Consider the following 22,888-nt stretch of genomic DNA (forward strand, 5'->3'; position numbering starts at 1 on the left):
ACGGTCCCTCTCTGCCCCTGCTCCCCATGGGCTCCCTCCCACGGGATGCCATCCTTCCCGAACTGAGCCTGCAGGGGCTGCCCACAGGCAGCAGCTCTTCAAGCACTGCTCCCACACGGCTCCGTCCCACAAGGTCCATCCCCCAGGAGCAAACTGCTCCAGCACGGGTCCCCCATGGGTGCTGGCAGCTCCCCCCAGGTCCCCTGCTCCTGCGTGGGCTCCTCTCCACGGGCTGCAGCTCCTGTCCGGGGCCTGCTCCTGTGGGGGCTCCTCCACCCATGGGGGGGCTGCAGCGTGGAGATCTGCTCCATGTAGGACCCATGGGCTGCAGGGGGACAGCCTGCTCCACCAGGGGCCTCTCCCCAGGCCACGGGGGAACTGCTGCTGCCTGCCTGGAGCACCTCCTGCTGCACTCACCTGCAGGGCCGCTTCTCTCATGTTTTCCCACTCCTCTCTCTCAGCTGGTGTGGCACAGCAGTTTTTTACCCCCCATTTTCTTCAATCTGCTCTCCCAGAGGCCCAACCAGTGTCATTCCCTGGCTCAGCTCTGGCCAGCAGCAGGTCCCTTTGGAGCAGCTGGAGCTGGCTCTGCTCTGACATGGGGCAGCCGCTGGGCTCTGCTCAGAGGCCACCCTGCTCCTCACTACCAAAACCTCACCACCCAAACCCAACAAGTCAAACGCTGCAGAACATTTTCCATAGAGTGCTATTAATCCTACCAAAGTGTTACCAACAAACTTAGCTACTTGGAGAAGGAAGGGGTGAGGAAAAAAGCCCCCAAATTTCACTGGCACTTCCACTAAGCCTGAAAAAATTGAAGGTATATTCCAGTGAGGTTCTTTCTTTTACAACTTGGTAGTACACATCAGTACTCTCCCTTCTGAATGGAAGCACTGCTTCATCAGCATGCTCCCCTCTGGGTTATATTCATGCAACTCATCATACCTGAATATTAATACAATGTGTGTACATAATATGGAGATATGTAAAATCACCCAACCAATACCAAATGTCTGCATGTTCTCCACCATTCGAGTTTCCAGGAAGACATCCAGCTAGACTTCAGTTCACACACTCTCAGTCTCTACTTAATCTGACCTACATTTTAAAGAGACGACACTTTAAGATACCATTCAGACTTCTTTGGAAGGACACAGAAAACAAAATGCAGCCTGAAGGACACACGGTCCTAAAATCCCTTTCTGCATGCAGAGCTGTACAGAGAGCAGCAAGCAGAGCACACAGCCTGGGCATTTTTTGCAAAGTCTTCAGATTGGATAAGGAGAGAGGAAGAAACCAGAAGGAAAACTGGAAAAGCACAGTCTTCAAAACTTAAGAAAATGTCAAAAATTAAGGCAATTCAATACAGGCTTCTTTCATTATAAATTTTAAATGAAACGTACTTAAATGCTATGGAAGTGTATTGCTTTCCTTCTGAGCATCTCAAAAGCTCTCCTTAAAAAAGTATTCAAAGATGAGTCTTGAGAACTAATTACCAGGAAATGTGATCTTGTGTTTTCACTTACTGTGATCAGACAAATCATCTTCAAGAGCCCCTTACCCCTGAAGCTACCTAGGCCTTCCTTATCAACAGCTGGGAACGTGATCCTGTTTATCATATACATGTACTTTCAGGGCAAAAATAGCTGGTAATAAGAAAACAAGGTACAAGCAACTTAAATACCATGACTGCAAGTAAAGTAACTATGGAAAAAACAGCTCAATTTTCTTTAAGGCAGGCTCACAAGCTTTTATGTAGATTAGAACATAAAAACAACAAAGCTCTTCATACCACAAACAAGAACACAAACCATTAAGCACACTACATCACCAACCCAGGGATAATGTAATGAAGCTTAAAGTAACAACCTTGGAGTAAGTCAGTCAAATCTCATATCTACACTATAGCCACACTAGTGCAAATATAAAGCCTACAAGTATGTCTGGACAATGGCTAGAAGTTACATTTAGGCCAACGTGTGTTTATATTTTATTTAACTAGACAAGGATATCTTAAGATTTAGCTTGAGTTTATTGCAAATTTTAAAAAATGTGCCTCAATACATATTCAGAGAATTAAATAGATAGAATATTACCTGACACTGGAACACCATCTGGAGTATTAATAGTGCCTCTATACTTCACCTCCGAGTTTGATGGCCTAAAGATTTAGGCATGCTGCTATCCACAAAGGCTTCTGCTGAAAGCTTGGGCAATACTCACTAACTCCAGACTAGCAATTTGTTACTAGTATTAAGGTTTTCCACATTAACAACTACAAAGATAAAGGAACAGCAACCTACAGTAGTTTTGAGAAGTCTATATAAGTTTTACTACTTCCTACAACACATAAAATTTATGCATAATGGCCATAAATGTGAAAATGACTCCTACACAATGGTTTAATAAAACAGGAAATATCATTTCTTTTAATGAAGCAATAAGAGCAGCTAGCATTTTAATGCATTATCATGTTGTTATGGTTGTAATTACATCGCTACGCAGGAGCAATAAATGAGGAAGCCTTATTGTCCAGTCAATGTTCTCCAAAAGTATCTCTGAATATAGTTTTTGAATGCATATATATATTCAACAGAGGTTAGAATTAGATTTAAAAAGTCATATATTGGTGTTTAAGGATTTACTTGGTTGAGAAGCTGTTTTTCTGCAAAAAACATCTCTGCAGTTACTCATTGTATGTTTATTCCTGGAATATCCTCACATAATGCAGGATATGCAAAAAATTAAACAGCTTCCCAATAACAATGTATTTCTGTGTGACTACTCAGGAGATAAACATGATAAATAAAAAGCACTTAGCTGGTCTGACAGCCAGGACACTTGCCTTACTAAAAGATCCCCGTTACCCAACCCACAATTGTTATTTTTGCAGAAGAAAGCTTCCATGTGCCCATTATCCTCATACTAATGGTCTGACATGGCCCACAGCCCACCAGATACAGTAACTATGTTGCTTAATATTAGTTTGATTTCTACATGACATCAGCTTTCATGCTTACCTAGCAAAAATGTTATTCACCCTACCTGATCTCACGTCTCCAAGAGACACAGCAGCTTGTCCCCATTTTTACAGCTTTACACCTTGCCTACACTACCACTGAAATTGTGAGATGTGCAGAAATGCACAGAGGAGGCCCTTGGTGCAATCCTAGTTGAATAGGATTAGAAGTTTCACTACAAAAAGCATTCTAGAAAGTCTCCAAACCTTGGTGGAAATTCAGAAGCTCTTATTAAAGCTACAGCACACTTCATGAAAAATTTAAAAACTGGATGATCTGTAAACTTTTTCATGGCATGCCTGAAAGTTTCACTTTGTATAAGCTTACCTGAGAGTGCAAGTTCACAAGATGAGGCTATGAAGCAATGGAAAAACAGCACACAAACGAAGAAACACAGGGTCACCCAACAGCCTGCTGCAGGCAGGAACACAATGTTATGCTGAGCCTAAATAATATTGGCATGCATATGATTACTTTATTTTAAAAAAAAGGAATACTGCAAAAATTAAATGAAGAGTTACTACAAACTTGAAACAAGGTTTGGCTGCAGACTCCCATTGCAGTGATGCGCCCAAGTGGAACACAGGGCTTCTTAAGGACAAACAAACTTGCTCCAGTTACTCTCACTGTCACGGTGCAGTTGTTTTAGTATCTGAGTTTGTCCTCTTTGCCTCATTTACTCACTTTGCTGTGTGAGATACACAATGCAAAGACCCTGCAAAGCAAACAGCTGGCACTTGCACAGTTAAGGGCTATATTCTGGTGTATGCGCAAAAGACCCCAAATAAAAACTGCAAGAGCAAAACATCCATTCTGAGAAAGACTTAAAGAGATAACAAATCCAGCAAACACAGTTCTTCACAATATTTTTATGGTAGCTCTTATTTAAATGTCAAGAAAAACTAAAGTACCTTGATCATTAACCCAGTGGGTACAACAATAATTTCCTTGTCAACCTCTCTAATTTTAAATTCTCACCTGAAGAGAAGACAGTAACAGCGTTCTGAAGAAGCCAGCAACATCCCACTTCCTACAAGTTGTAAGATGTAGTGTACTTACATCTGATGTAGATGTAAGTGTACTTACATCTGAAACCCTGCACCACACAGGCTCCTGCATCTCGTAGTATGATCCTAACACTGAACACTAACAGAATTGTGGCATGGAGATAATAAAAAGTCAGATCCCATATGACTACAGGACTTAAAGGAAAAAGAGGAAAGATGGTGTTTGTTAGCATTAAGGAAACAAACGTGAAGATTTGGAAAAAAATCAGAACATTTAGGTTGGAAATGAGCTTCAGGATCATCAAGTCCAACCATCACCTAACACTACAAGTCCACCACTACACCACGTCCACACATCTCTTATATAGGTCACTTAATTGCACAGGTAAGTAACCATAAAACTGCCAGCTCTACTCAGCTAGTCCCAAAACCTCTTTCAATAAAGGAATCAGTACTACCAATATTCCAAAATTCATCAGCTTACAGCTTGAAGTTTACTGAACCTCATGGAAGCAAAGTATCAGATCAGTGAAACAGATCAGATTAATAACAGCAGCTGAACTCTAAAAATTCAGACCAGCACCCCCAAAGAATCTGAATGACTGCGATAAACAGGAGACCAACAGCATCTCTTGGAGGGGGGGGAAAAAAAAAAAGCAAATTATGAAATAAATGTAAAGCAATGCCATAATTTCAGATAGGGTAAAATAATGACTACACCTCTGGGGTCAAATCACAAGTGACACCTGAGGTGTTTGCTACTAAGAGCCACTCACCCATGGAACTGAAAAGCTGGCAAGCTTAGAAGCATGGGAGAAATACAAGTTCCAAGGTCAGGCACAACCTTCTCTACACTACACCCATAAATTCTGTCAGAAACACTCAAGCATTCAAGCTCCAATATGGTGCTCATGTATCTGGACACCACTATCTACACAAAAATCCAGAGGCTTCCAGGAAACATACAAGGCTACACACTGCTGCTACTTCTCCATTCAGCAAGGAAAAAAGGGATCAGACAACCTGTTGAAAACAATTAACTGGGCAGAAAGCCTTTGTCCTTTCCTTCTATGCATTCTTCCCTCTCCCACGTGCACCCCCCAGGTCTGTGCTTCTCTTCCTCCTCCATGGCTGAAGCTTAGGAAAAGCATGCTATAATCCCTGCTTCCCATGAACCAGTGAGCAGAGACAACATTTAATTACCTACAAGGGGCAAGACATCCTTGGTGTCTGGTCACAACCACATCTCTTTCCATCTCTAAGCAATGCCCCTGCCATTAAAGGCAGTTACAAGCAGCTGTGAATGCAGCTGGACATCCAGAACCAGCTGCCCTGAGCCACCACCAGGCAGGTGACTGTGCACAAGTTCCAGAGACAATCAGAAATCCAGGCAACTTTTAGTCTTTCCGGGTCTGAGTTGTTTAACATCCCATTCTCAAGTGGCAAAAGGTGATTATAAGGTGACCTTAACTCTGTCACAAAGAAAAACTAAACCAGATCTGCTCAAGCTAATAAAACAGAGTAAGATATTTTAAATCTCATCATCTTGCAGCCGAGCAGCTAGTCATATGTAAGCATCACTTGACTCTTGAGTTCGCAGCTGTAGTAGCAGAAAAGGGTACAGACTTGTGCTCTTCTTCTTCCTGTCAAATTGTGAAGGCTGGAAAATTACATCCACATTTCATTTCAGAACGACTTCATAAGAAAAAGCACTCAGGTGCTTCATTCAAGTTACCAAGTGTCTATAATGTGACACTTTCCTGAATCTTCCTAAGCTTTTGTACTATTATTTTGTGGAGCACACTAATAGAGTGCTAACATTTTTTTAAAGTTACATGGACTTAGCCAATCTTAACAGTCAGGATTTCTTTGTTCACTTTTACTTCCACCATGACTGTGGTTTTTAATTTACTCTTGCACTACCTGAAACAAAAATGCACATGAACTAAATCCAAATGGCACCACTGCATAATAAAATAAGGAAATCATCAGATTAAAATGAGAAAGAAGTTAAATTAGGCACAAGTAGAGTATTTTGTAGTTAAGAGGAAGCCAGACATTTAGAACATTTAGAAGCTGACATTTAGAACTTCTCCAGTACCAGTATTATTTTCTTTTACTGTTCCGCTGAAATCCTTCTTTCTGGAAGTACTTCTGTATTCTCACACACACAGAAGACTGATGCATCTTCTATTTTGTATAAGCAAATCCAAACCAACCTACGTGTCTGTGCCTTTGTTTTCAGAGCAGCTCCATCTGACAGCATTACTGATGTCACCAGCAGGACATGTGGCGCCAGCAGAGGGAAATAGATCACTGACTGCCTGACTCCCACCACTTCATCCCCAGTTCTGGCATGTCATTACTCTGGTCAAGGCTAATTAAGGCCCATTAGTTTGTGAGAGAACAGATGAGACGTTCAAATCAGCAGGAGGCTAGAAAAGTTTTTAGCAGATTTTGAGTAGAACAAGCTTAGGACTTGGGAGCCACTTTAGTTACAAGGCGAGTAGATTTATGCTTCTCTTCACCCCCGGCACCACAGCAGGTTGTGAATCTCACTGCTAGCATCCTGAGAGAGCTCTGTGTAAGATCCATTGAGATCATCTGCAGGTGGAAGGGTGAAAGCTTTCCAGTGCTTTCAGTAAGCCACCTTCACCTCTAGACAAGAGACACTAGCACAGTGTATCTGAGTAACAAATGAAGACAAGATTAAAAAAAGAAAGCAAAAAGCATTGCTGAACATGTGCTGGATAGTCAGAAGGATACCACCAGGGCCACTCACACCTGATGTGAATATGCTGTAGTTCACAAGGTAAATTACACATCTGAGAGAGAACAGTTTTGAAATATCTGTTCTGTTTAGTTAAGAGAGAGACAAAAGAAATCACATCTAATAGTTATTATTAAACCGAAAATTGATTTTAAAAGTTCCTACACTCAGAGAAATTGAATTAGAGGTGCCAGCCTGTGTTCTGCTCACTTTTTTTTTCCAGTGTTCCCTCGAACTTGTTAACAAAAAGCTACAGACACACACATACACTGGAGTCCATCTGTTTCTAGCCTGTTTGCAACAGCAGCAACCCACTGTCAGTTGTTGGTTTTGGGACTACAAATAATGACTGGTCAGTATTCATTACCCCTTTGGATAAGTCATGTACACTGAAGCTGTAAATACCTAGACACTGTACTGTAGAAATACTCTCAGCCATTACTTCAAATGTTCTCTTCCCAACCATAAGAACCTGCATAGAGAAATAAATTATTACTCATCTTCCCAAACATTTACTGAACTGTAACTTTGGAATAACAAGGGAGTCTACCCCTAATTGATGCCAAACAGGTTTTTGAACACTTGTCCCAAAATGGTGAGCTGCTCCCATTACTATTATATCAACCCTTCACAGTGCTCCAGTGACTCCTGGCAAAGATAATGAAAAAGTAAACAACGTTTATGCTCTTAAACACTCAATAAATTATTTATTTTCCCCACTCTGTGATATTTCTGAGTACTGCCAACTGCAGATAGGAACTGACACAGCGAGTACCAGCAGCAAGACTGAGAACCAACTTCAGTAGACACTTCTGCTCAAGGTCTGCGTGGTCAGTTCAGAAACAGCCCCGCTAGAACAGCTTCACTCTGGCTTTTTATCTCTTACTCATAAAACGCGGTAAGCTGTGGCCAGCCAGACAAAGAAGGTTAAAGGCACAAGGGATGAAGGCAAACCCAGTACGCCTGCCAACACCTCCCACACCTCCCCGCAGCGCTGGACACGCACGGAGGAAGCACAAAGCGAGGGCCCTGGAGCAGAGCAGGGTTAGGGACAGAGGCAGAGGCTGACAGCCGGGGAGGCGCTGCGGGAACGAGCCCGGGCCGCGAGGCCGCCGCTGCTCCCCAGGGCCGCCGGGGCGGGCACTCACCAGCCCGTCGATCTGCACTTGCTTCACGGCCGCGTCCCCGGCGGCGGCGGCCTTGCCTTTGCCCTTGGAGGCGCCGAAGCCGCCGCCGGCCGCGCCGGAGCCCTCCTTGCGTGCAGCCATCCCCACCGACACCCCGCCGGAAAGAGAGAAGCGAAACCCCGGAAGCGGGGCTTTAAGGCGCGGCGGTGCGCGGCGAAAAGGCTCCGGGCGGAAACACCTCGGAGGAGGGAGGAGGGGGAACGGGGCGCGCATGCGCAGGGTGTGGAGGTGGTGGGGGGAGCACCTCCAGGAGGAGAGGGGGTTGGGAGCGTTGGATTTGAGCTTGAAAAAAATAAATAAATAAATACATACATACATAAATGGAGCTACATGAATAGCTGTCTCGAGCGTGAATAACACCCCATGTTCTGAGGCAGGATGCAAAAACACGACGTTACGTACAAAGCCCCAAAATATCAGCCTCTCACCTCAGTCTCAAGAGAGGGTTTAAGGGATATGTGAACCATCAACTCTTGTTATTTGCTTTTTTTTCCACCTTCATTTTAAGTACTCCAAACCCCACTTTTCAACTTTTCAGTTGAAAAATTAAATCGTCTGTGAAAGGTAGGTGTACCAAGCACCCCAGCGCTCTCCAGATGCTCTGCTGAGTATGTAACCTCATAAAAATCCACCGTGAACCTTTTCAGTAGTGTGATTGACGCCAGCTTCTAGCTGGGGAGGGGGAACATACCAACGCCAATACTGAAATTATCTGTGTTTTCCAGCAGACAGGCCCGGCACTTGTCTGTTCCAATAAAGTGGACTTAGCATCACTGAGAAGGCTCCCTACCAGCTGCCCGCATGAGGGCTAGGAGAGATTCAGGCAAAGAATCTCGTATAATAAACATACCCAGCAGGGAAATCAAAACCTAAATGCCACTGATATCACTGATAAGATCTGTATTGACTATAACAACAGACGCAGATGCCTGGCTTAGCCATGAACACCTCACCACAGATGTCTGAAGATAGGTGAGATGAAGCCCACTTCAGATTTCCCATTGGGGAATATCCATCAAGTGGAGTTTGAGAGTGAAGTTCAGAATTTGCAGCATCAAGGAGGTCAAACATGCCCCACAGAGACTGAAGTGTGCATGTGCAGCGGGATTAGGGTGCTGTTTTGAAACAAAAAAATGCTTTGCACAAAGGCTGATGCAATACCAACCTGGAGTTTCACAGCGGTGTTGTGTGGCCAATGAGCTCAACCATCATGAAGGTGTTGCAAATTGGAGTCCTACCCTTAGCAGCTTTCCATGAGTTGCACACCCACTGGCACTGCCTTTTGAAGTTTTTCTAGAGAACAAAGTCACTTGATTCAATATTAATGCTTCACGGTGCTGTTATATACACATGCATACCCAGATTTAATTTACAAATATAATCAAATAGCTTTAATTGAAGAAAACTAAGATTAAGAAGCAATATTATGGTAATGTAGTGGTTCTCAACTACAGCCTTTGGACTCGTGGAGATCTGTGGGCTACTTCAAAGATGTTGGTGAAAGGTATCTACAAAGAAAAAACACGCAAATGCTTTTTATCGGTATATCGGTAAACACACAGAGCTTTACCACTGGCAAATTCCTAGGGATCTGAAAAGGAAATGAAAACCCCTCGGATAACATAAATGTGATTCATTATTCATGCCTATCAGTTTTTAAACAGAAAGTCCACGTAATTAAAAAAAAAAAAAAATAGTATCTACAGCACAGAACATCAGCATGTTCAAAGCCATTGCTGTGGGCACATAAAAAAGCCATATTCTATGGACTTGCACATTATTTAGTGCACTGCCAGAACAGGCCAGTCAATTTGGTTAATTATGATTAACATGAAAAACGAAACAAAAATATCAACTTCCTACTATATAGAACTAATCACATCACTGTAGGCAAGAGGTCATAGAAAATTTCACCACTGGAAATACCGATTTTTTGAAAAAGAGAACATAAAAAGGATGTCAAACTCGGAAAAAAAAAAAAAAAAAAAAAAAAAAAAAAAGAGTAGCATCACCCAAGCTGCTCAGGAAAACCACAAACATAAGACTTCCATCACAAAATAGTTGAGAAAACTCAAGTGGTGCCTGAACTCCATTAGTCATTTTTAAATGATAGTCCAAGTCAGAAGGCAGATGGAACCAAACAAAGCCCCTTTATTCCTCACTCCTGCCTAAGTAAGAACCTTGATAGAAGTCAGATGTGTCATCTCCCTGCACAGCCTCACCGCACCGTATCAGTGCAACGAGCAGGAGGAGCGCTGCTAAATGGAAATTATCTGATTAAGGCTTCAAAGATGTAATCCCTTCCAAATCGGCAGACTGGCTTTACCTTAAGGGCTAAAGCAACCTGAATTACTTTTGTACATGCTGCAGGCTAAGACCATCCACATGAATAGTTACCAGAGATCAGCTAACCTGCAATGACTTGTTACCAGTTGGTTAATGAGTTGTGTCTGAATTCTGTGTTGTGTTTTGTTTTCTTTTTCTCCCTACCCTCAGCAATTCCAAATATTTCTGAGCATAATGAATGCCTTAATTTCATTATCACAAAGTGTACAGGAATACAAAAGAATCACTTGGGATACGCAGATAGCAGTCTGTACTTGCATTGAGACACAACAGCACCCCAAATACAAAGCGGCATTAATAGCTCCAATTGCCTAAAACAACATTAATTATCTACAAACAGAAACCACGTGCATTAAAGTAATCTCCACTGCTCAGTGGCAAGAGATTTTCCTAACACCAAGTTAAAATTGCCTTGTAATATCTTGTACCCTCACAGAAGTCTCCAGTTCAGTTATCTGGAGGAGATGAGGTATTCAGGCCTCTTCTTTTAAGCGCACCTGGCACGTCCCAGCAGAGCTGCCCCTCTTCAATGTGCCATTACATGTAACACTGACGCTGCCTTAGGTCAGGCGTACATCACTTGAAAGAGAAGTCAGCATCTAACATCTTCCCTTTGTGGAGCCAGGTTTGTATCTGGGAGCGAACCGTACGGCTGTCCTTAATGGCTGCGTACAACAGCAGAGCTCATTCCACATAACTCTGCCCGTGCTAAATGGCACAGTCTCTTCTCTCCTTTAGAAATCCCTTTTGTATTCACAGCCTGCCTTTTGATACTATCCTCTCTGTTACTCACCACTCCCTTATCCCATAGGATACCCACCCACCCTCTTGCTCCCCCATAATGCCCATCCATCAACCGCAGCTGTGCTCAGAAGCATGGAGCACCACATGAAGGCAATTTCAGAAACTCACAGCTCCTGGAAGCAGAGCTATGTGTAAACCCTCTGTAATTCAGGGTTTTCAGCCATTTGTGTTCTGCTGATCTCAGCATTTCCATTCTAAGGAAATATTCCCTGGCACACCAGCTCCAGGGTGACAAAGGCTCTCGCTGATAAATAAGGTAGCGCTCTCCACCCTCTTTGTTCAGATATAAATCCCTTCACCGAAGTCAGGCCCTTTGCATACTTCTGTCTACAGCATCTACAACTGCCTGTCTCACTGATAAATAATAAACTTTGGAAGGGTCAGGTATTCATCCAGTGCTTACTGATGCCCACAGAGGAGCTCAATGAGAAAATTTAACGTCACATTATATAGTTGTATAGGCATTTTGCCCCACTTCTAAATACTAGGACTTGTCACGGGGCTGACTGTGATTTTAGACATTATTGGTGCCAATACTGAAATCCATTCCTTACTTTTTTCCTAATTTTCTTCGAGAGAATCAAAGTGAAGAAATTGGTTTTATTGGATTTTTTTTTTTTTTTTTTTTTTTTTTTTTTTTTTTTTAAATAAGAAATGGAAAGTAATAAGGTTCAGCAGTGATAGAACAATGGTGAAGGTGGGAGCTACAGCCACATGGAAACCCCTGGAGACAAACATCAAATGCAATAAAGAAACTCCAGGGCCAGAATGTGAGCTCTGAAAATTCAATTTCTTTTCAAGAAGAATGGAGGTTTCAGAGGTCATACGTGGTTTCAGCCATGCTCTTAAACAGATAACCTTTTAGCATTTGTTTGAATAAATATAAAAGCATTACATTAAAAAAATAATAATGGAGCAGCTATTCTGGGCAGTAGCATAATAAGATATTTCTGCCCAAGAAGGAAATGTTTTAAAAATATGAGCTCTTCTCTTGGAACACTTTTTTTTACTGCTCAACTTTTTCTCTGCCTTTTTTTTTTTTTCAATAACTGTTTTCCAATAACTGTTTTCAGTTACCTTCTATCCTTACCCACTCTTTTCACATTCAAGTTGTTCATAGCTACTTTGTGTTATTACTAATGGATCATCACTATAGCGCCTCAAAACCTTTAGCATGCAACTAACAGAAACAAAAAATGACACAGAAACTAACAATAAAATTACCTAATCTAGCCGATGAAAAAGACTTTTTGACATTTTAACTGCTAATTTGGGCCTGCAAATCAAAGAAAATAGTTATTTGCACAAACTTATTGGAAGTTTCTAAGCAGATCCAAACTCTTACTGTAATAGAAGGTTCAAGTTAGAAGATTGTGTAAGTACAGGGAATATGTATCATTTCTCTCCACATTTAAAGAGTCCATTTTTCTGTTTCTATTTCTACCTGAAATCAATGAAAGGGTGAAAAGATATGTTCAATATCTCATGCAGCAGAATGGGATTCTCTCAGACAAATCAGAATTTTGGCCATAAAATTAATTTCTCATCTCAAGTAAGAAATTAAAGAAATTAACCATGTAATTTCACTTCTGATGTCAATTTGTTTAGCCTTATCTTTGTAATCAACTAATGTGCCTTCTGATTGTTGATGACACGCATGCTATCACATGCAGAAGATAACAAACTTCAATAAGAACAAGAAATCAGGAAACAGATGGAAGTGACCATATAAAAAATATAAAATGTTTTATGTCTTCCAACTTCGTCCAGTCTCCAAAGTACAACAGTGAAGTCATCCAAAAGAACTAAAGTGGACCAGATATATTTATTTTCTATCACAAAAAATGAAAGAGGGAGAGGGATGCTCTTCTGAAAAAGAAATAATGAGTACTTCCATAGGCATAACAGGAGACAAAGCATAAAGCAGCATAAAGACATTCTTCCCCTCCATCTACTTTTCACATCAGCTACCACACAGTGTTAAATACCAGTCCTGTGTACTCCACAGACCTTTTATTTTTATAGACTATGGCACTTTGATATCACACTTTAGTTCAAGTTTGTCTACAAGCTCTGCAAGTGCAGAGGGAGTGGTGCTGCAATGTCATGCGTGGAACAGAATGGCAACTAAGGAGTGCAAGTCTTGATGAACGGTGCAGGAGGCAAGGCTGCCCCTGTGGATGCCCCTGTGTGTACTTGCAGCAGCATGAAGATTTTTGTTTGTATGTACATGCACATCTTAACAAGCTCCGTCTACCAAAAATGCTGCATAACCTAAGTGATGTGTGTTAGTGTATCTATTCTGAAAGATAAAAGATTTAGTTAGCTGATGTAACCCATTTTGTTTAGCACCCATAGAAATTTAGCTCAAGGTCAAAAAGAGGGAGAGAGAGATAAAAAGGTTGGGATAACATTTGAAAAACTGTCAGGAATTCCACTGATTATTTTTAGCCCTCTAATTTCTTTCTGCCCCAGTAGGAAAGCTAAAGTTTCCTGTGAAATCTTTGTTCTCCAGAGCATTCTCCACATATTTGCTACTAAGCAGCCACTTAAAAGCCCACGTAGATGTCTGCTGGATTCTTTTTCTTACCCATGGAAGCCACCAGTATGTAGTGAAACTAAATATCCTAACCTACACATTAAATGTGTCCTTTTTATGATAAACAGTTTACAAGATCATTGATGTGGGATGTACCGTGATGGGTAGTTAGGGTATTTAAGCCAGAAGTAATTTCCAGTTAAGGAGTACAGTAACAGTAGGACCAGAAGGGTTCTGAAGGCTTTATCACATGGAAAATTCTCATCTGCTGAGTTCATACCAATCCATAAAGAAAAAGCAGGGATTGTCACAGCCGTGTTTATTATAAATCCAGATGCTGCACTCCCAAGAGATAATAGAAAAATAGGTACTGTAAAAGATGAATGTACATGATGAAGGGTAAAATTCAAAAGCTCAAAACCAGCCCCAAGGTGATGAAAGGAGCAGCCAGCAATGAATAATAAACATTCTGACAAATAATAATTTAGTGTATTAAATGCTGCTGAATCTTCTTCTGTGGCCTATTTATACCTCAGGAAAAAAAAAAAAAATCTAAAATACCCCTAGGAAAGTATTTTCAGACATATTCCAACCATGCTTTACTGTCGTGTGTTTATTTATGATAGTTTTGATTCCAAATGTTGTAAAGGAAAACCCTACCCCTTTCATTTTCGTAAATCAGTTCATTTTTCATTTTTAAGTATGTCTGGTGCTAGGACTTATTGCAGATAACTACAGAGCACAACATGTGCCCAAAAGCAACACATTCAGATTAAAAAGGTCTGACACAGGACAAGTTTGGGAGAATCAGGAGCTGAGATCTTTTTTCCTGCCAAGCTACAAGCATTTGCCAAGTGCCAGCTATTAAGGCAAATCTTTGTTATTAGGCCTACATCAAAGCTTTTTTGATAAAGAACAGCTAAAGAACAGCCATAGCTTCAAGTAATCCACATGTAACAGCAATTTTCTGTTACTTAATTCTACTCTTGCCTTACCTCGTATCTCAAAACAAGAGCTGAACTCGTTTATGCCAAGAGACGGTCAGCTCTGCAAGGAGCTAATGCTCTTCTGGTGCAAGTCATTCTGCGTGCAAGCGGAGAAGCCATTTCCTCTGAAGCACGGCTTATCATTGCTCAGGTTTGGGAAGTTCAGCATGAAGCTCTGCTCACACTTTTGGTATATATACATGTATGTCTCCTTCTCTAGTGTGACAGCTTATTTTCATAAAATTTGTATATTTGTAAGTACTTATTCTCATAAATACTTACCCATAAGGTATTAGTATTATTGCAAAAGTCATAGGAGCTGTTTTGTTAGATCAGAATTGTATTCTCGACTTTCAAGTATTCCAGCAGCAGTCAGGGCCCCGTGTTTCAGACAAAGAAGTTCCACACTTCAAATTCTGTTTTCTGTCTTTCAAAAACAGTTCCTGCGAGTTAACAAAGCTTACAAAGGCTATGAAGTGCTTCAGCATTTTCCACTCTCTTCACCTTCTTTTCCACAAAGATACTCCTGGAAGGCAGTCTCCTGTTAATGCCAGTTCTTCAACAAAATGCTCACTTTAAAATAAATATGTAAGTAAGTAAATAAATAAATAAAGCTCTTAATCTTATAGTAGTGCAGCCAGATTTTTGATGAAACTTCTTGACTATACAACTACAAGTATAATAACAAGTAATTTCAAAGAGGTATCTTCCACTAAGCTTTATGACAAGTTTTGTTGTGCTGCAGATGGCCTCTGTAAGAGTATGTGGAATATGAATGAGGGCATTTGGTTCACTAAATAATGTGGTTAAGGACAATTCAGTACAAAAGAAATAACAAATAACAATTTAAGTGGTATGTTACACACACAGAGATACACAGAAATTACCAACTGGGCAGGTGGTAACAAAGACAAGAGTGAAGAACAGCACTCTTAAGTGATAAACTGATGGGCCAGTAAAGGAACACCCCAAAAAGCCACAGTGAAGAGCATCAGCCTGTGTCATTGATAAAGAGGGGAAAACATTATTATCTCAATAATTACAAAATATTTGAGGGGGCATATGGAACTGTGCAAAACTTTTTTATGAGGTGTCAGCAGGGGCTTGTGAAGTTATGTAAAATTTACAGGGGGGTGTTCACAGAAATGGCCAAAGGCAGGAAAGGAAGAATCAGGGTGGATCCAGGAGCAAGTGTGGAAAAATGGGGGCAGGAAGAGTCTTCTTATTAAAATTCTCTCTTAACTATTTCTTCTGTATAAACTCACTCTCCTAGGCAAGGATATCGGATGGGCTGGGGGACTGTGCCACTGTGTGAGGGATCTGCAATGCGATGTGAATTGGGAATTCCAGTCCTGAGCAGCCAGGCAGGGAGAACAAGACTTTGCTACCTTATCTACAATTTCAGGTAGTGTTGCATATATGTCTGGCTGTGTCAGTGTCCCCTCTATGTGTATGCAAGTGTAAATACTTGTCCAGCACCTGGTTGTCTCCTACAAAATGTACATGGCTCCACTACAGCAACCAGGAAGGAACAATCCCCAGGTCCTGGTGACCACAGGATTCAGCAGTTCCTATAAGAACCTTCAGTTTCTTGTTAAAACATCCACTCTATGGAAGACTCACAGGAATAATAAAATAAGTGAATGTAAAAGGAAAATGCTGAGTTTTATTACATCTATAGTTTTATTATATATATAGTTTTATATTACATAGAATACTATCAAAATGTTGAAGAAAAAATATAGTACTCAACTGCTACAGTGTTCTTACAGACACTACTTTTAACATTTAAAATGTATCACAAAGGAAATTTTAGAATAATTGCACTGAAGTGAGATACAATTCACTGAATGGTATTGCAAGTAGTCTATCATGCAATTAATGCTATCTTCCACACAATGAAGGAGAAATCTGTGCTGTTGGTTTGCCTGCCATCCTTCTGAACATCTTTTACCATACCAATTGCATTACAACTTGTCTGTGATGATACTATTTACCAACTGAGCTGTGGGAAATATCTCACTGCAATGGTATTTAACAGCCAACTCCGGATTATATCTCCCTTTGCATTTAGTGCAGAATTATGACTAGTTCAAGCTCTCATTTACTTGCTTTTCCTTTTTATCTCATTGTGTATTAGCAGCTGTTATCATTGCAGTTCTGTATTCTAGCCGACACCTCTAGTGTGTGATGTGCTGGCAAAGTGTTCTTAATGAGGAATAACTGCCTGTCTTTGGCAGTTAATTTTGTGAAAGAAAAAGAAGGGGGAGGAGGAGATTACTTCAAGAAAAATAGAGTTCATCTACTAAGGTTTTGCTTTGGAGTCTTGCTGAGTGGTTTTGTCTGATTTTTTTTTATACAATGAAACTAAGAAATTAGACGAACTGGGATACCATGCCAGTATGAGAATAGGTCAGCAACACGAATGAAATGTAATAAAGCACAACAAATTCAGCATATCACTTAGCTCACACAACAGGGCGAGTACCCACGTATGCCCATGACACTCATGAACACATGGAGCTGCTCCCTGAATACTGCTGGAAAGGACTTAACAGCAAAGTACTGCCAAAAGCACACTCATATCCCATGGAAAATACTTTCAATCACCTGTTATTTGCACTTTTCATCTTGCAAGCACTTTTTGTCCCCATTTAAACATTTTAATTTCTAGAACAGTAACTAATTGCATTGCTTTTCAACTTCTTTTAACAGTAAGTAACTTTTTTTGGAAGCAGACGTTCCCAATACCTATTTGTTAACACAGAAACAACAACAATACAGTATGACAGGTGGGTATTTGCCTAAATGACCTTAGAGCAGACTGACTGTTTACAATGAGCAAATTGGCAGGTACCTGCAGTACCTTGCTTGTAATACAGTTGTCCCTGGCATTAAGATGTCTCCTGTTGGACCTGCACAGAGCCAGATGTCTCTAATTATCATTTCGATGGTGTTAAGATATCACATCCTCTTTGCATGCCTAAAATACTGGCATTAAGTTCTGTTTGTTAACTGCCAAATATCTGGTGTGCTCAGGTTTTCAGATGAACAGGGAGAGGTTTGTGCCATCCAGCTTTCTGAATGACAGCTGTTTCCCCATGCCACAGTGAAATGGCATTGTTTATGCGTCATGAAAAAAAAAAAAAGAAAGAAAAAAAGTATTAAAATGCAGAATACATGCTTTTCAACTTTAATTTTGTGCACATAGAACTTGATATACATAAAGATATCTACTACAGCCAAACGTTACAAGGAGGAATTGAATAATCCTGCCTAAAAGTATGCCAATGCATGCCTGAACTACACTGACATTGAATTCTCTGGGACTCTAATTATAGTTTAATGATTATACTGATTTAGGAAAAAAAAAATAAAAAATGCGTATTTCTGCTCTTAACAAATAGTAGGTGCTAGAACAGCGTCCCAAAACACAGAATAATGAACTAGTTTACAGGTAATCTGTGTGCCTGAAGCGACTCGCTGTCCTCATACAGCTGTCCCGCACCATGGGCAGCACACCCAGCTGGTTCTCCTCAGCTACACACCCGGCACAGCAGATTACTGGAGGTGGAGAAACACATGGGATTGAAAAAACGAGGCTGAGAGAGCTGGGCCTGTTTATCCTGGAAAAGAGAAGAGTGGGGGGAGACCTCATCGCTGTAAATATCTGAGGGGAGCGTGTTGAGAGGATGGAGCTGCTCTCTTTTCAGTTGTGCCCAGTGACAGGATCAGAGGCAATGGGCACAAACTGAAGCACAGGAGGTTCTGGCTGAATATGAGGGGGCACGTTTTACTGTGAGGGTGACATAGCACTGGGACAGGCTGCCCACAGAGGTTGTGGGGTCTCCTTCTCTGGAGATACCCAAACCCCGCCTGGATGCCATCCTGCACAAAGTGCTCTAGGTGACCCTGCTCGGCAGGGGGGCTGGACTAGGTGATCTCCAGAGGTCCCTGCCAACCTCGGCCGTTCCGTGACTGTGATAAAGGAGAAGGAGACCCGATAACGCCGGACACGGAGGCGGGCGGCACCGGGCAGGGCGGGGGAAGCGGGGCGGGCTCAGCGCGGCTTCCGCCGGCGGCGCCATGAAGCTGCGGCGGCAGAAGCACGCCAAGAAGAACATGGGCTTCTACAAGAACAACTTCCAGTTCCGAGAGCCCTTCCAGGTGCTGCTGGACGGCACCTTCTGCCACGCCGCGCTCCAGAACAAGATCCAGATCCGCGAGCAGCTGCCCGGCTACCTGGGCGGCCCCACGCAGCTCTGCACCACACGGTCGGTACGGCCGGGCAGCGCGGCGCATGCGCGGGGTGGGAGGTGCCCGAGCGGGCACGGCTCCTCCTCAGGCACCGGCGCCATTTTGGGAGGGCGGTGGGGCTGGGGGCGGAGGGGTGTACTCAGGGCGTGGAGGGAAGGGAGCTTCTTTCAGAAGCAGCTGCTTTTTTTTTTTTTTTTTTTTTTTTTTTCCTTCTCCCCCAGATGACAAATACTGCGGAAGGGATGGTAGGGCGGGGGTAACCTGGTGTGTCGCTGGCACGTGGCTCAGTTTCTCCCAGTGCCCAGCGTGGTTTTGTCAAAATGAGGTCAGCAGAGGCAAGCTCAGTCTTGTATGAGGGTTGGAAGTAGTGCTGGGCTGGAAATTCAGCCTGCCAGTATCATACAAGCAATAGACGTGGAAAAGACCTCCAAGATCATCTGGTCCAACTACCCCCCTACCACCAATGTCACCCACTAAACCATGTCCCTAAGCATCACGTCCAACCTTGCCTTAAACACCCCCAGGAACTCAACCACTTCCTTGGGCAACCCGTTCCACAGAGTGGCTGCTCTCAAGGATGTGCTAGACAAAGATGTGGAAGCAGAGCGTGTAAAATAAAAACTTGCATTGAAATTGCCATTGTTCTTATTTGACTTTGCGTAATGCATGCTATAAAATCGCTATCACCTATGGATGGAATAGCCTGCTGCCCATCACAGAGGCACATACTGAAAATATCAGAAAGATGTATACCCCTGAAAAAAACATTAACCACTCTGCCATCCTATAGCACGCGTAGAACTGCCCCATATTTCTAAACAGTTGAAAGTACCAATTCATACCTCTAGTTTTTAAAGGTTTGCAAATCACTGATCGAAATGTTATTCCAATTGTTTAAATGTCACTTCATCCTTTTTTAAGCAATATACATGGGTATTTTTGACCTGTTTTTACTTAGGACAGCAGAACAGAGTCATTTTCTTCTACTGTAAGCACACTGTAGTAGGTGAGGAAGTGCACCTATTGCATGACCTGGGCTTCCCTAAGGAAGTGATCTTGCTCATTGCGGCTGTCTTTACAAAAAGAACAATCTGAAACCTCCATACTTTCCCCAAAAGCTTAACATTTCTTCTCAGGAGAGAAGAATGCTGCTATTTAATATCTTGGAGTTATTTCTAAGATAACTGTAAAATAAACAGTTATATAAAAATAACTGTAAAGTAAACAGTTATCTTAGAAATATCTTACATTCTTAAAGCTGTATTTCAGGGCCATACATAAATGTGGAAAGAGGTAGGAATGTAATAGTAAGACTCAGTAGTCAAAGTAAGTTAGGTAGATTAGGTTTCATCCCCTGCTCATTTCTGAATTTCATGCAGTTAGGATCCAAGATAGCATCCTTATAGACTGCTGTGCTGTCCTGTACCCATGTTAGCTCTAAGCAGAGTCAAGAGGAGGACTCCAGCTTTGCATTTTATTGTCTTATTGGAATGCTGTGAAGCCATAAGCTTCCAGATTTTTAATTATGTGGAGAATCTTTTAGCTTCTTTTGCGTGAATCAGTTGGATTCTGACGCAAGTTTGAAGCGAGGTGACGGATACCAATGCAGAGTTTAACTTGCATGTAATGTTTAATCAATTTGTGCTGATTCAGATAATTTTATTTGTTAAGTAGTGGTTCAGGTGCATAAACATTAGGATTTAGCATTGTCTTTGATACAAAATATCTTAAAATCCATTTAATGTAACTTAGTGTTGTTATCTGTGTTCCTTTGTTTGGAACCAAGGAAGTGTCAATGAAGCATTTGGGGTGGTTAATCCTTTCAGATTACTGGGTGCCATTTACAGATCACAGAGCCTTACAAGGTGGGCATTGCTCATTCCATATTAACTCACATGCAACAATTAATAATGTCAACCTTTTACTGTTGTGTAAAAAAAAAAAAAAAAAAGTTATTTCCTTGTTTAGAAATCATTGTTACTTTTATTTTTTAGATGTGTTCTGAAAGAATTGGAATCATTGGGGAAACCGCTGTACGGAGCAAAATTAATTGCCCAAAGATGTGAAGTTCAAAACTGTTCTCACCAGAAGGATCCTGTGAGTGGCTCGGCCTGTTTACTTTCCATGGTTGAAGAAGGCAACCCTCATCACTTCTTTATTGCTACCCAGGTAAATGCTCATGGGAAATGTAATACCATTTCAATTGAAGTTATCCTTTGATACCTAAGGATAATGAAATCTACGGAAACCTTGATTACGAGATTTTTAAATAGCTTGTGGAAATTAATCTTGTAAAACCTTCTTCACTCTTAAATGTAATTGCTAGTTATGAAATAGAGAATATTCTGTATTACTTGATATTACCTGAACAATTTGTTTGCTTTACCCAAGAAGCATATTACTTAGTTTAGCAGAAAGTGGAGAAAATGCACTGACTGCCTACTGACATGTAAAAAAAACAGTTGAATGTCAGTTTGCCTATTGCTTGTGTGTATATGTGCAGCCCTAAACTGCTGTGCTCAGTAGTCTGAAAAGTGAAATGATATTGTGCTAAAACACCGTATAACTGCAATTTTAAGGATTTTTTTTTTAAACTAAAGAATAAAGGTAGAAGTTGTGTACAAGTAAGAAAGGCAAGGTGGTTTTTTCTTAGATCTGGTATTGAGAATGTAGGCGTAACATATATGCAAGATATTAAATGGTTAACAGTAAAATTATTATCCCTAGGTATGATACAGAGAGTTTTAAATGGCTTCGTATAGAATGAACCAAGTCAGTTCTTTGTGAAATCATGGAATAAATACCAGTGAACTGGGACTTTTTCTCAAAAAATCCATATATGCTTACACGTGCAAGAAAAAAGGAAACAATAAATTTTCCATCAGAAGTACAGCTAATCAGAAGGCAAAACATTTAAATTTAAATTGCTCTGAAAGACTCTGCCAGTTATATCTACTAGATTAGGTTTCTTATCTTTTTTGTAATGTAATTTATCTTTATAGTTTTGTATTAAAAGTAGGTGTATTTGAATTGCAAATATTGTTTAATCCCAAAATATTGACAAAAGTATTTAATTTTACAGGACCAGGATTTAGCAAACAAAGTGAAAAAGAAGGCTGGCGTTCCTCTCCTCTTTATTATTCAGAACACTATGGTGCTAGACAAACCCTCTCCTAAGTCTCTGGCATTTGTTCAAACGTTGCAGACAAGTCAGCTTGTTCCAGAGCACCAAAAGCAAAGCATTGTGCAACTTAAAGAAAAAGAAGGACTAGCAAAGCAAGAAGGTGAAAAGAGAAGAAAACGTAAAAGGGCAGGAGGTCCCAATCCTCTCAGCTGTCTGAAAAAGAAGAAGAAAACACAGGAGAGCAAGGAGGCTTCAGCTGAAAAGAAGAAAAGAAGAAGAAAGCGAAATAGAGTTAAAACAAAAGCTGTGCAATCAGTGCAGAAGAACGAGGAGGAATAGATCCATGTTTGTGCAACAGTGCAGGACTAGAGCATTGTTTGAACTTTGCAAAAAGCGAGATTAAACTGCATAATTGCAATTAAGTTGTTAATATTAAAACTTATTTTTATGAGATGGTACTGCTTGTTATTGCATTTTAAACATTTTGAGGTTATTGTCCTAATAATTTATTCTGTTGTTTAGAAATTGCATGTGCAACAAAATATTTAGGAACCCTTGAGTTTCATTGTTCTCTCCAGCTTCGTGATTCCTGCTGGAGCATTCACATGATCATTAACAGTTTTTAGAAATATTTCTTTGACTTCATACGTGTTTTTTTTGTAAGATACTAGACTTCTTTCTAAATCTAGTTTGCTGTTCTTACTAAAACTAGTTTTGACAGTTGTTCTGTTACAGAATGTGGAAGTGACTTAAAAGAGCATAGTATTTTCAGAGAATCATAAGGGTTGGAAAGACCTTCAAGATCATCTGTCTGGTCCAACCATCACCCTACCACCACTGTCACCCAC

The 22,888-nt window shown here is 41.0% G+C and overlaps 2 protein-coding genes across 2 annotated transcripts in view; one reads left to right on the plus strand and one right to left on the minus strand.

The window, feature by feature from the left end:
* Window positions 1-8,087, minus strand: part of EIF3H (eukaryotic translation initiation factor 3 subunit H) — an 83,248-nt gene extending 75,161 nt beyond the window's left edge. Inside the window, exon 1 of the mRNA XM_082752716.1 lies at window positions 7,946-8,087. Within this exon, the coding sequence (XP_082608842.1) occupies window positions 7,946-8,065 (120 nt within the window). The 5' untranslated portion in view covers window positions 8,066-8,087. The remainder of the gene's footprint in view (window positions 1-7,945) is intronic.
* A 10,658-nt stretch (window positions 8,088-18,745) lies between these two features.
* UTP23 (UTP23 small subunit processome component) lies at window positions 18,746-22,673 on the plus strand (the record flags this gene model as incomplete). The annotated part of the gene is made up of 3 exons (XM_082752659.1): window positions 18,746-18,933; window positions 20,911-21,085; window positions 21,999-22,673. 3 exons carry the CDS (start codon window positions 18,746-18,748, stop codon window positions 22,377-22,379), a joined length of 744 nt encoding a protein of 247 aa, XP_082608785.1. The 3' UTR covers window positions 22,380-22,673.
* Window positions 22,674-22,888: the final 215 nt, after the last annotated feature.

The sequence above is a fragment of the Aythya marila genome (assembly GCF_965140915.1).
Source record: "Aythya marila genome assembly, chromosome: 2".
In the NCBI taxonomy this organism is placed as follows: Eukaryota; Metazoa; Chordata; class Aves; order Anseriformes; family Anatidae; genus Aythya; species Aythya marila.